The sequence below is a fragment of the Mastigoproctus giganteus genome, chromosome 12 (assembly GCF_048544385.1).
Source record: "Mastigoproctus giganteus isolate SK-2022 chromosome 12, ASM4854438v1, whole genome shotgun sequence".
NCBI lineage: Eukaryota > Metazoa > Arthropoda > Arachnida > Uropygi > Thelyphonidae > Mastigoproctus > Mastigoproctus giganteus.
Window position 1 is genome coordinate 69,426,023 of NC_143586.1, and position 13,914 is coordinate 69,439,936.

The window sequence follows — 13,914 nt, forward strand, 5'->3', positions numbered from 1 at the left end:
GCAGCCCAGGCTGTGCAAAGCTGTGTGATTTTGATCACAGTAATATCCAGATTTCTGACCATGAACTGCAGTCCATGGAGTTTCATCCTCGAATTGTACTGTCTTATAGGTCACGGGGTATCCCCTGACTATCTTCATGTGTGAGTATGGCTCTTGAATTATCATAACGTCTACATTCTCCTCTTCAACCTTGATATGGATCTGATCCGCTACCGCCCTGGCCTTCTGTGCATTGATCTGCAAAAATTTTACCTCTGTAGTGTTGTATCCTCTAAGGCACGTCTCCCATAATCCAGCCTGGATTGGAACAAGCTCTTAACTTTCAGGCAGGTAGGTCTTGGTGAACAGTGGGAACCAGTTGTTTTGATCGTGCCACTTTTCCTCATGTTTTCTCTTAACATATTCCACAAATGCCCAAAAGAAACCCAATAGCACTGTTAATTGACAGTTTGTAGGAATGGATTATTGATGAATATTTCCCTCATTGTGAAATGTTCATCAAACATGAAGGGCATGTTGGTAGGAACCAACATGCCCTTAATGTTTTATCTCACTGTGGTTATGACCGTTTGTGATCTTGGAAAGGAAACTTTTGTCTTTTTAATGGGATCTAGCAAGTTCCTGCACACATACAAAGAGTTTCTTGTTTTCTGTTTACTGGAAGTTTCTTTAGTTTGTGCTTGTGGCTGAGAAAGTGAGGCACAACCTCCATCACAGAGGGAAGGCGCCTCCGTAGCCAGGTGGGAAGGAGCAGCAGTGCGTAGCACACGCTTCTTGATTAGACCGGGGTTCGAGCCCGTCACCACCAAATACGGAGGATGCGGAAAGGTCAGGGAATGACCACCGCACCGGAGCAATATGGCCTTAGTTGCTAATGCTCCTAAAAACCAAATAACAACAACAGCCATCACAGAGGTCTTTGCATGTTTATGTCTTCCATTAAAGTGTGCCTGCCTTTTAATTGAAGGTTTGATCTATATGATATCTCTAACTTTTGAACCATGTCATTTATGGTATATTGTTGGCCTTTGTGAATAACTTGTTTCACTTTTTAAATTTTTTTAATCTTAAACTGACATTTACCTACTTTTGAATCTTAGGAACCCACCTGAATCCGCTTGAAGCTGCTTTGCTGAGATTACAGTGAAACTTGATGCAAAATCTTTGCCCCTTTGTAGTAACTGTTTTTATAATTACAGAAAGCACTGAACACATTCATTAAACATTGGTTACACAACAGTGCAACATGCTGTAGTGTTGAAACTCAGCAGACTAACTCAAAATGAAACAAACAAAAAAAAAAAAAAAAAATGGTGCTTAGTGGTGCAAAGCTGTAATATACACCATTTGCATACTTAGTTGCTAGTTCAGGAACTTCTGATTCACCCTAAATTTACATGTTACCTAATTAGCTGCTTTTTTCCTTGCAGAGAAAATTTGTTTTCCCATCTTCAATTTAGTTTAAAAGCATCATGCTCTGTACTCATAAAGAAACATTAAATAATTTTATTTGAGGGGAACAGGTTTCTATACAGAAAATTTATGTGAGAGTCCCTCTCTCTGCAATCTGAAGTTTATTTTATTTTATTATTATTATTTCTTTTTTTTTTTTTTTTTTTTCCAGTTCTAAATAAATCATCTAGGTGGTTACAAGGAATTCCAGATTCCACACGCCCTTAATACAGGCTATTTATTTCTTCTTTATTTCCCACAATTATGTGTGGTAAATAATTTTTGTTCTAAATTTCATGGTGTAGTTTTGGAATTATTAAATGGTTTGGCTCTTAGTCTCCTTCGTTTAGTTCTCTTGAGCCTTTAGTTCTTCCAACCAACCAACCGCTCAGATTTTTTTTCATTCAATGTGGCCTTGTAGAATGCTGATGGGATGTGACCCTGCCAGACAAATTCCCTTCTTTACATAATTTCTGTTCTATCTTATTTCAGAAAATTTGAAAGTGCTAGATACAGAGGAGACAGTCTCAGTAAGAATTGTATACTTTCATAAGTGCATTCTAAAATATTTCATCTGGTTTTGATGTGGTGTAGTGTAGTTTAAAATAATAAAAGTTGTAATTCCTGCATATATTCACCTTTTATATATACATGTATTTGTTTCATAAAGTGGTTGCTTCTTTACAGATCTCAAAATAATACTCATGAATTTCAAGATAATACTAATGAGATAGTCCCTTTCACATACTGAAAATAAATTTAAAATGTGGTTTGTTGCATCATGTGATATCCATTAATGATATGCATGATAATCTGATTGCATCATATAAGGCACATTATGCAGAGGGGGAAAATGATTTGGTATGCTGTCTAGCTAATCTAAAATTATGTTAGATCTAGAATGATTTTAATAGAATGTCTGTTAAAGACTTTCTAGATTCTGTTTCCTAAAAGTTGGAAAGCATACATAATGATCATAAAGTTTGCAGAATAGGCTAATTTTGGAATATCCCCATAGTTCAGCTTGTACACCTTTTTTATTTTAAGGTTCTAATAAAATTTATTTCCAGGTAATGAGTCTATCCTTTTTCATTTTTTTATTCTAAATGAATTTTAAAGATGGCAAATGTAGTTAATTATTATATTAATCATATAATCTAAATCTGCATACAATGCATATTCCAAAACTGTATCTTAATTTCAAAAGGAAGATTATAATAGCCACTGAAATGTAAAATTTCCTTCAAAACTAAGGTGATGCATTTTTTCATAACATGGCTGTATGCACATAGGCCTTGCCAGTCAATTGCCAGAGGAAAATTTATAATTTTCTTTTTTCCTCTGATATATGGAAGTCATTTTGTATTTTTGATTGCAAACCTTTTTTACTTGTGTTGCATCATGAGTTTATTATATACTGTTTCTCTCTCTTTTCATGTTAGTTTTTATTATTTTATTTTGTGCTCTCTTGTATCATTTCAAAACTTTCTTACAAGAAAGGAATTTATTGTTTCCCACTTGATGTATCCCCCCCATTAAACATTTTTTAATAATCTAAAAAAGATTTCCCTTAATGAGTTTAGTACCAATCCCAATTGACTTATCCTTCTTAGAATAGCCATTTATGGATATTATGGTTTTGCTGAGATGGCAAAGCAACTTACATTTGATATCCATTTGTTTGTTGCTGTGGCAAATCTAATGAGTTATGATATTAGATTAAATGATATTAATATAATATATATAGATATTATAGTCAACGTGTATTCACTGCCCAAATTCAAACTCACAGAACTAAATTTCCCCCATTTATTCCTTCTATTTCTCTTCTCTGGAACAATTTACCTTTATATGTGTTAAAATATAATATTAGATATTATATTATACAAAGTTGTATAATGGATGTTTTAGTTGCTCCTTTAATGTCATAATTTAAATGTAACTGTGTTTTTAAATTCTTTTTCTCTGCTTTCAGAAACAAACAGAACTTAAGGGTTCGTGAACACAATATCCTAGGACCTTATGTAGATGGATTGTCTACCCTTGCTGTGTCATCATTTGAGGTAGTGCTCTTAGAATGCATATTTCATGTTATTACACTTTAAAAAAGATACACTGGTACATGATAAAATATTAAATTCAAATTTAATTTTCCTAAGCCTACTGTTTTATTGTAATAAATTGCAAGGAGCAATATTAAAACAAAAGCTGGCTTATAAATTATTGTTTGTAATACATTTTGTCAGTCTGTTTATGGCAAAAATATAGGGTGTTATGCCTTGTTACATCTATGAAAATACCACTACAACGTTTTAATTATGTCTTATTTAACATCACTTACTAATTTAAATATTGTTTTTATGTATTTCAGAAAGTCAAGATGTGTGTGTGATACAAGCAACTATTCGCTCGAACAGTAAATTTTGTACTTGGCGTCATGAGAGAGACAGAAACTAAGCTTGCCTATAGAAGCAATAAGCAGTATGTGAACATTTCAAGGAAGATTTGATCATGAACTTCCTCCCAGAATGGCAGATGGGAAAAGAAGCTCTTTGCTGTGGGACCAGTTAAAGGCAAACCCAGAACTGGCAGACCTTCAACAAGAGGAGAGATGTGCAGTGATATTGAGGAGTTTGTTTTAAGATCTTTTCCAATAAATCCATCTGCAAATGTTCTGTTGAATTTGGTATACTATGGCAACAACAACATTGCCCATCCTTTTGAAGACCTACTTGAAGATATATTCGTGTTGACCTAGCATCCAAGAGTTGTCTGATACAGAACTGCATGTGCGGAAATGTTAAGAGTATTTGATGCCATCCCAAAATGGCATAAAATAATCTTTAGCGATGAATGTGCAATTTACAGGAGCTCCTCTTGTTCATGCATCATTTTCTGGTCAAAGGATAATGGAAGAGATGGAACAAGTCTGCTACACATTATGTTATGGACTATCATTAGTAGCAAGCATATTATTGGAGCTTATTTTTTTGATGGTGCAGTGGATCCCAAGAAATTGAGATTCACTGCACAACTACAGAATCTTGAGAAATTAAATGGTTTCAACAGGGTGGAGCACCTCCCCACTCTTACTTGAGGGTTCATAAATATTTATATGAGGTGTTTCTTGATTGATGGATTGGGGAGGATATGCAACTTTGCCATCCTCAATAAAATGGCCTCTAGGAAGCTCAGATAGCTTGAGTTGTAACAATGCATTGTGGGGTTTCATAAAGGAAAATGTTCTTCAAAAACATTGATTCCAAAGACAACAATTCAAAAGGATGCTTTTAAATTTGTGACTCCTGTGACACTGAGGAGCCTATCACACCAAACTTGGCAGAAATCATTCTTTGCAGTGAGAATGATGGTTTGCGTATATATCCATTGGATTCATGATACACTTTTTATAAGTATCTATAAACTAGTATGACTTTTTCAAATTATGTATGCAATAAAGATTCTCATGGTATTTTCTACTTTGTACAAATATTAGCCAGCAGATTCTTAAACAGGGGTTATCCCCTTGCTACAATAAACCAAATTAGGGTACACGCTAGGGATAGGATAAAAAATACTACATCAACCAACAATCGTAATATTAAAAAATACTTTATTTCTGTCCCATATGTTGAACAGTGGCACAAACAGCTTAACAAATTCTTTAAAGATACCAAATTTAAAATTGTGGCCAGGCCAATACAGAAACTATACACTATACTGAAAAATAGCTCAGTCCTCTCCTCGTTTGCAACACAAAAAAATTACCCAGTATACAACATTTCTTGCGAGGATTGCAACTCATCGTATCAAGGTTCTACACATTTTCCTCTGAATTTTTGTGTAGATCAACACGCGGTCTCAGTTCGTGTTTCTCGTTCAGCAGCGTCAGAATTAGCCTTTCATGCCATTAGCGAAAAACAACTTTTTTATTTAATGAGGTCAAAATACTTAAGTGTCCAACGTAATTATACCACACTATTAATTGCAGAAACTGTTGAAATTAAATTACATGAGAATTCTGTTAATGTTCACCGGCCATTTCTAATCTCTGATTCGTGGGCTTTTACGTGCATGTGTGAAAACATAATCCCTATTTAAGTTTCATGCTCACCCCTATTTGGTAATTTTCGTTCCTGTGATCACGACATACAGCCAAAGCATTGTCAGCTTTAGGAAGGAAAATAGTTTTTGCCAATTTTTCCTTAAATTTCTTTTAATTAATTTAATTTTTAATTGCGTTAGATTGATTTTTAATTGTGTTGATTTGATGTTTAATTATTTTTTTACTGTAATGTAAGATTTGTGATTTTTTTCATTTTAATTGCTGGAGAGTATCATACAGAAGTGTTCTATGTATTATATTGAGGTAAACCTCTTATTATTTTCCGAATATTGATATCAACGTAGAACATATTGAGCATTACAGCTCAATACCACACAGAAGTACAAAATACCTTGTACTTCTGTGTGGTATTAATGTCAAGTTACTGATCTATATACAGGGATTTGAGTGGGAGAAGACAGAGAGTGATTATTAATGGATTCTGCTTAATGTCTAAGTTTTCAGATGAAATGAAGGTCTGCAGGGTAATTAATCACAGTAATAATTATATGCTACTGCAACAAGATCTAGACAAATTAGGCAAGTGGGCTGAGCTGTGGCAATTGAAGCTTAATATTGACAAATGCAAGGTATTTTGTATGGGGAGTTGCAATCTAAGATGAACATACTGACTATATTGTACCACACTCGGTATGTTCATCTTAGAACATACTGACATATTGTACCACACTCAGGGAAGTGAAAGAGACAAAGGGGTATTTGTGTAGTCAGATATGAAGTTCTCTGAGCAATGTAGACAGACTATTAGGACAGATCATGACGTTTTGTCAATAATATACTGGAATTTTGCCAGCAAAGATAAGGAGGTGATTATACCATTGTATCAAGCAATGGTTAGGCCACATCTTGAGTACTGCATACAGGTCTGAAAGCATCATTTTAGGGAGGATGTGAAACTGTTTGAACAGGTGCAGAGAAGAGCAGTAAGATTGGTGAGTGGAGAAAACTACTACAGAGAAGAGCAGTAAGAGTGGTGAGTAGAGAAAACTGGTGCTAAAGGCTTCAAATTTATGAATTGCAGCAGCTGGAGACTAGGAACCTGTAAGATCTAATTGAAGTGTTTAAGATTTTGAATGGATTGTGTAAGCTCAGTACTGTGATGGAATTCTTCCTCTTGTTCAGACTACATGCATGAGGGCATAAATTCAAATTGAATAAGGATGGTTGCAGAATAGGTGTATGGAAGTTTGCTTTTAGCCAGCAGGTGGTTGATTGTTTGAACAAACTACTGATGCTGTTGTGGTGGGTAGTTTGAATAAATTTAAGAAATAACTAGATAAACTCTTAGAGGGAATGGACAAGTGAAATGAGAAGTGGTATTTTTTTTTTTTTTTGGTTGATGCTGTATAAACTTGTTGTTTTGCATCATTTTGCACTACTGCTAATGCTAATAATTCCTTATGCACTGTTGTTCTGAACTAGTATCTATAATTCTGTCTCTCTTCCAGAGAAGGCCTACCCTTTGCCTCAGGTAGTCAATGTGTATTCACTGCCCAAACTCACAGAACTAAATTTTTCCCATTTATTCCTTCTATTTCTCTTCTCTGGAACAACTTCCCTTTATATGTGTTTCCTGAAAATTACAAACTCCAGAAATTCAAATCTAATATCAACAAGTCTTCTGTGTTTAACACATAACATGGGTTGAACATTGAGAAGGTATTGGAACCTACGGTATCTAGTACAATAGGTTCCAACAATAGTTCTCATGTTTTGTTTTAATAATTAAAAAAAAAAAAAAAAAAAACACTACTTGTGAAGGCAAAAATTGAATGAGCATGCCATTAATTTTGCATTAAGTGTACGGTATCTTCTCCCCAACCCACAGATTACACTCTACATGCATCTATTTTCATTACACCATATTTATTTTACATTAAAATACACTATAACTGAAAACTTATACTATGAACTCTTAGAGTTTTCTTACATGTTTTATTTGTAAGTGAATAAATAATTTAATCCTTTTTAAAAATAAAGATTCAAGCTGTAATATCATTTTTTGTATGTTAAAGTGAAGGATTAGCTTTATATTTCATTTACCAGAATTTACACTTTCCCACAATTTTTACCTTAAGACAATTAATTGAAATTCATTTTTTAAAGAAAATTAGTCATATTATTCATGTTGCTGGATGGCTGTGGTCCTGGACAACAGACACAAATTTGCACTTTCCAAAATAGATGTACATCTCCTTGTACCTCCACCTACTGAAAACAATTACAATGAAGTGAAAACTCCTCTGGCCACCTTGGAGCAATGTCACAACAAAAAAGATATTTCATTTATTTCAGTTGAATACAAGGTCTTCTCATATACCAACACTATAATCATCAACTGACTGTGCATTTTTTGGAGGCATATAAGGAGATGTACATCAATTTTACAGTGTGTGAACTTGTGTTTGTGTATGTTGTCCCAGGACCACAGCCATCCAGTAACCTGAATTATATGTACAGCTGTACGAAACAGTTATTCTGAGTAAGAGGAAGAATCCCATCAGCATTGAGCATGCTCAAACCATTCAAGGCTTTATACACCTCAATCAGATCACCTCGCAGGTGCCTATTCTCCAGACACTGTAATTTGCGAAACTTAAGCCTTTCTTCTTAAGAGTAACCCTTTGTTCTATTCACTAATCTTGTTAACTTTCTCTGTACTCGTTACAGCAGCTCTACATCCTTCTTAAAATGAGGCCTCCAGACCTCTATACTGTATTCAAGGTGTGTCCTGACCATTGCTTTTATACAAGGGGATAATCACCTCCTTATCCCTGCTAGAAAAATTCCTGTATATCATTGACAAGACACCATGAGCTACTCTTGCAGACTGTCTGCACTGCTCAGAAAACTTTACATCTGTATGCACAATTACCTCCAGGTCCTTTTCATTCTCTACCACTGTCAGTGTAGTACCACACAGTTGATATGTTACTCTGGGGTTACTGCTTCCCATATGCAGTAATTTACATGTGTCAATGTTGAACTTCAGTTGCCACATCTCAGCCCATCTGCTCAACTTTTCTAGATCTTGTTGCAGCAACGTACTGTCATTAGTGTCATTAAAACCCTGCCAACCTTTGTATCATCTCCAAACTTGGACATTAAGCTTGATATACCATCATCAGTATCATTAATAAATATAGAAAATAACAATGGACCCAATGCTGAACCCTGGGGACTCCACTAATAACATTAGTCCACGAAGAGCAGTGTCCATTGATTACCACTCAACCATCCCTTTATCTTTTCCCACTCAACCATCCCTTTATCTTTTCCCACTCAACCATCCCTTTATCTTTTCCCACTCAACCATCCATAATCCATAACAGCAATTTGCCTCTAATGTCACACATTGCTTCAGTTTGTGCAGCAGTCTTCCATGTGCAACAGTATTAAAAGCCTTTCTAAGATCCAAATATATGATATCAGAATTATTATTTGCATCCAGTTCCTTTGTGACCACATAGTATCTAATCAAATTGGTCTGAAAAGACTTCCCCTTAACAAACCCATGCTGTGTTCGAGCTATAACTGAAGTCGTCTAGATGATACTGCAGTGCTTTTTTAACCAGTGCCTCTATTAATTTCCCTTGAACAGAAGTTAACTAACAGGTCTGTAATTACTTGTCACCCTTTGAGTCTCCTTTGTGAATTGAGGTCATATTTGCACATCTTCAGTCCATGGGTACCACCTCTGAGTCCAAAGAAGCTCTTATAATTATGGCTAAGGGTTTGATAGTCAAATCAAGAGTATTACTCCATCTAGTTGCCTCCCGAACATGCTGCTGTAAAAAACAATTGAACAATAAATCCACAAAAGCCTTGCTAGTGTGTGAGAGAACAATCCACAAATTCCATTCAATATCTAGGAAAATAAAATCCCCCCCATTATAAGACACTGATTTACTGGCCTATTCTATTTCTCTGTACAGCTGTTTATTATACTCTGATTATTCTAGACATTGTGTACCTCACTGTGTCAAATTCATCTGTTGTCTCTACCGTTTTCCCAACTCGACTAACCACTTGGAGCTCTTTGACTTTCTCTCTTTGCAACTTGACTTTCTCCAGTCCAACTTTCCTAACAGCGAGGTAATTTTCCTTGGTGATTTTAATGTTCACAACTCCTGCTGGCTTACATTTTCTAGTCACACCGACCCAGCTAGTCGAGATGCTGAGGCTTTTGCAATTACCAATGACCTAACACAGATTGTTCATTTACCTACAAGAATACCGGACAATCCTAATCATACATTCAATACGCTTGATCTTTTTCTCACAAACAACCCTTCTAAGTACATGGTCGAAGTGAGAGGTCCTTTAGGCACTTCAGATCATAACATGGTGATTGCCTCTTCTCCAATGGAACCTTTATCTCATGGCTATTCCCAACCTCGTGTTGTTTGGCATTACAAGAATGCAAAATGGGATGACCTCCGAGATTTCTTTTCTTCTTTTCCTTGGTCGGATTACTGTTTCAAAACTTCTGATGTCAGTGTTTGCTCAGATCGTCTCGGTGAAATTTTTCTTGTATGTATGGAATCCTTTATTCCACACTCCACTTTAAAATCTCGTCCTTTACCTAAACCTTGGTTTTCCAATAAATGTGCTAAGGCTGTTCAAGAGAAGAACTTTTGCATATCATAATTGGCTTGTTTCCAATTCTTCAGTTTCATTTTCTGCCTACACCAAATCTGACAACAATTGTAAAGCAGTTATTAATCAGTCCAAACTAGATTTTGAACAGGCCAAGAGTAGCAAACTTGCTTCTTGCCCTAATGGTAGACGATCATACTGGTCTCTTGCCAAAGCTATTGGCTGCAACTCTTGCCCATCTCTGCTCCTACCTCTGTCAAAACCAGATGTTTCTGTTGTCTCTTCAGCCAAGGATAAAGTTGACCTGCTAGCATCCCATTTTTCTTCCAACTCATGTATTAATGATCTTGGTAAAACACATCCCACCATTCCCAACGTGCTCCATTCAGTGTCTCCTGTGGTCTTCTGTCAAAAGGATGTCAGAAGGATTTTGATGAATCTTGATGCTAAGAAAGCTCCAGGTCCTGATGGTATTTCTCCACTTGTTCTCAAAACCAGTGCTCCTGAACTTACTCCTGTTCTTTGTCGCCTTTTTTTACTTTCTTATTCCAAAGGTGTTTTTCCTTTTTCTTAGAAATTTGCTCATATCCAGCCAGTTCCTAAAAAGGGTGACAAGTCCCTCCCATCCAATTATTGTCCCATTCCAATTACTTCTGAACAGGCTAAGAGTAATGGAGTTACTCTTAGCCTGTTCAGAAGTAATGGAAGAAAGTAATGGAGAAATCAATTAAGCGGCAACTCTTTAACTATTTGGAAACATTTTTTCTGATCAACAATTGCCTATGTGGATTCCGTCACTGTCAATCCACTGGTGATGTTCTGGCTTATGTTATCCATTTATGGACAAATTCAATGGAAAAGTTTGGTGAAACACAAGAAGTTGCTCTTCACAGCTCAAAGGCTTTTGATCGTGTTTGGCATAAAGGTCTTTTAAACAAACTTCCATCTTATGGTTTGCCAACTGTTTTTTGTAATTGGTTATCCAGTTTTCTCTCTGTTCGCTCACTGAGGGTGATGGTAGATGGCTCTCTGTCTCCTAACTTCTCCACTAATGCTGGTGTCCCCCAATGTTCAGTTCTTTCCCCAACTCTTTTCCTCTTGTATATTAATGACCTTCTTCCATTGACTGGAAATCCTATCCATAGTTTTGCTGATGATAGCACATTGCATTCCACTTTCGATTTTGAAAAACCTTACACTGCTCAATCAGCTTCAACTTTTCGAATATCTGCTACAAATTCCTTAAATGCTGATCTCCAAGTAATTCTCCAGTGGGGCAATGACAACTTAATTGATTTCAATCCTTCTAAAACTCAGTCTTGTCTTATTTCTCACAAAAAAGGATTCTTCTGCTCATATGCTTACCTTTGGTGACACTCCGATTTCTAGGCAAAATGATATATCTCTTTTGGGGATTACCCTAACTTCTAATCTCTGTTGGCACAAGCACATTACAAATATTGCTTCCTCTGCATCTAAAAAACTTGGTTTTCTCTTTCGCTCTCGGCGTTACTTTTCTTCCAAACAGCTGTTCACTCTCTAAAAATCACAAATCCGCCCTGCCATGGAATATTGTTCCCACATCTGGGTCTGTGTTCCCAAAACCTCTCTCAGGCTTCTCGATTCCATTCAGAAGAGGGCAGTTAGGTTAATTAACGACTCCTCTCAAACAGAGTCTCTCCACTCTCTGTCTCATAGACTTACTGTTTCTGCTGCATGCCTTTTCTACAGATACTTCCATGGGCACTCTTCTTCTGAATTGGCTTCTATAATTCCTGCTCTCTCTTTCAAAACATTCCGATCATGTGCTGCCAACATCTATTTACTGTCCAACTTCAAACTCACAGAACCAACTTTTCATCTTCCTCATTTATTCATTCAACTGTCGTTTTCTGGAACAACCTTCCTTCATACGTATTTCCTGAAAATTACAATCTACAGAAGTTGAAGTCGAAAGTCATCAAATATCTTCTTTCGTCTTCTCACCCTCCATCCCAAGCATGGTACTATAGGTTCTAATGCCTCTGTTGTTTGGGGTTTTTAAAAAATAAAGGAAAAAAAAGACAAACATTTGAAGCGAGTGGATGGGTGAAATGAGAGGGTGTTTTTTTTTTTTTTTTGGCTGATGCTATATATCTTACATAATCTGCCTTTGCTAATGATATTATAAAAAATGAGCTTTAATTAATGAGTTAGATGTTAACAACTACAAATGTAATGTAGATGGTCCTTTCCCTATTGCATTGTTTTTAAATTTTCTGTTGAATATTGGTCCTATTGACATTTCATGATTTTCATAATTTCTCTTAGATCATAAAAGAATTTTTCAAATTCCTCATTAGAGTTAACAGATTTAATGTTGAGTATCGAGGGCTGCCAATTATTAGAAATTTGAAAAATACTTTTTAATAGTATTGAGGCAGCCCTTGATACACTAAGGGATCACTGAATTGTGACCACCCCTATGAAAACTGAATGTGACCCGTTGACCACGTGAGGTGTGAGAGTGTGCAGTTAGTCGACCTACATAGCATAGATAGATGTCAGTGGTTCGGTAGGTAGTAAAATTCTGAGCGTTATGGGTAAAGGGAAGGATTTATCTGACTTTGATAAAGGACAGATTGTGAGTGCTTGATGAGCTTGTGCCTCAATTTCCCAAATGGCTAAACTGGTGGGTATTCGAGAGCCGCTGTAGTTAAAGCGTACCAGGATTGGTCAAAATGGTCAAACAACAACCTGACGGCAAAACTGTAAGGGTCAGTGAAAGCTTGATGTTAGAGGTGAGCACCAAGTCAGATGACTCGTACAGGCGAACAGGCGCACCATCGGAAGAGTTGACTACCCAATACAAGATGGGCAAACCCGGAACAATAACTGGCATGACCATGCATTGCGTGCTCGCACGTATGGGCTATACCAGCAGATGACCCCTATGGCTTCATCGGCATAAAAGACTCGCCTAGTGCAAAGAGCATGCAAGTTAAACATTAGAAGACTGGAAGAAGATGTACTGGTCGGATGATTCACATTATTTACTCCACATCATGGATGGCCGTGTACGAATTTGGCATCAACAACATGAGGCTCTTGATCCTTCATGCATTTTATCAACGGTGGAGGCGTTGTATGATGTAGGGCATGTTTCACTGGCAGGAACTTGAACCCCTGGTGCATGTGAAACAACGTATCAGTGGTCTCTGCTGTCGTCAACTGCTTGCTGACTGTGTACACCCCGCTATGTTACACTTTTTCCTGAATTGTGACAGTGTCTTCCAAGATCACAATGTGTTGAGCCATCGGGCACTTGTGCAGGAATGGTTTGAGGAACGCAGTTCTGACTTCCAGTATATCGATTAGCTTCCAAACTCCACCGATATCAATCTCATACAGCACTTATGGGACACTATGGAAAGGCACATCAGGCATCTGGATACACCAATCACCTTCATACCTGCATTGCTGATTGCATTACACACAGCTTGGTTGGCCATACTTCCCAAACGCTTCCAACATCTTGTTGAATCAATGCCACATCAGATAGCTGCTATACTGAGGGCAAAAGGAGGACCTACGAAGTATTAGGTAGGTAGTAGTAGTAGTGGCATGTGATGCAAGAAAGCAAGTGTATGAGCTTATGCAGCATCAGCAAAAAAAAAAAAAAAAAAAATCACACCATTCCCTCCAAATGCCTGTCCAGTTCCTCCTTAAATTTATTCAACCTATCAACTTCCACAACG

The 13,914-nt window shown here is 36.7% G+C and overlaps 1 protein-coding gene across 1 annotated transcript in view; it reads left to right on the forward strand.

The window, feature by feature from the left end:
• Khc-73 (Kinesin heavy chain 73) overlaps nt 1–13,914 on the forward strand; it is a 959,680-nt gene that overhangs the window by 274,116 nt on the left and 671,650 nt on the right. The window contains exon 7 of the mRNA XM_090386270.1: nt 3,428–3,515. Coding sequence (XP_090242396.1) covers nt 3,428–3,515 — 88 coding nt within the window. The remainder of the gene's footprint in view (nt 1–3,427; nt 3,516–13,914) is intronic.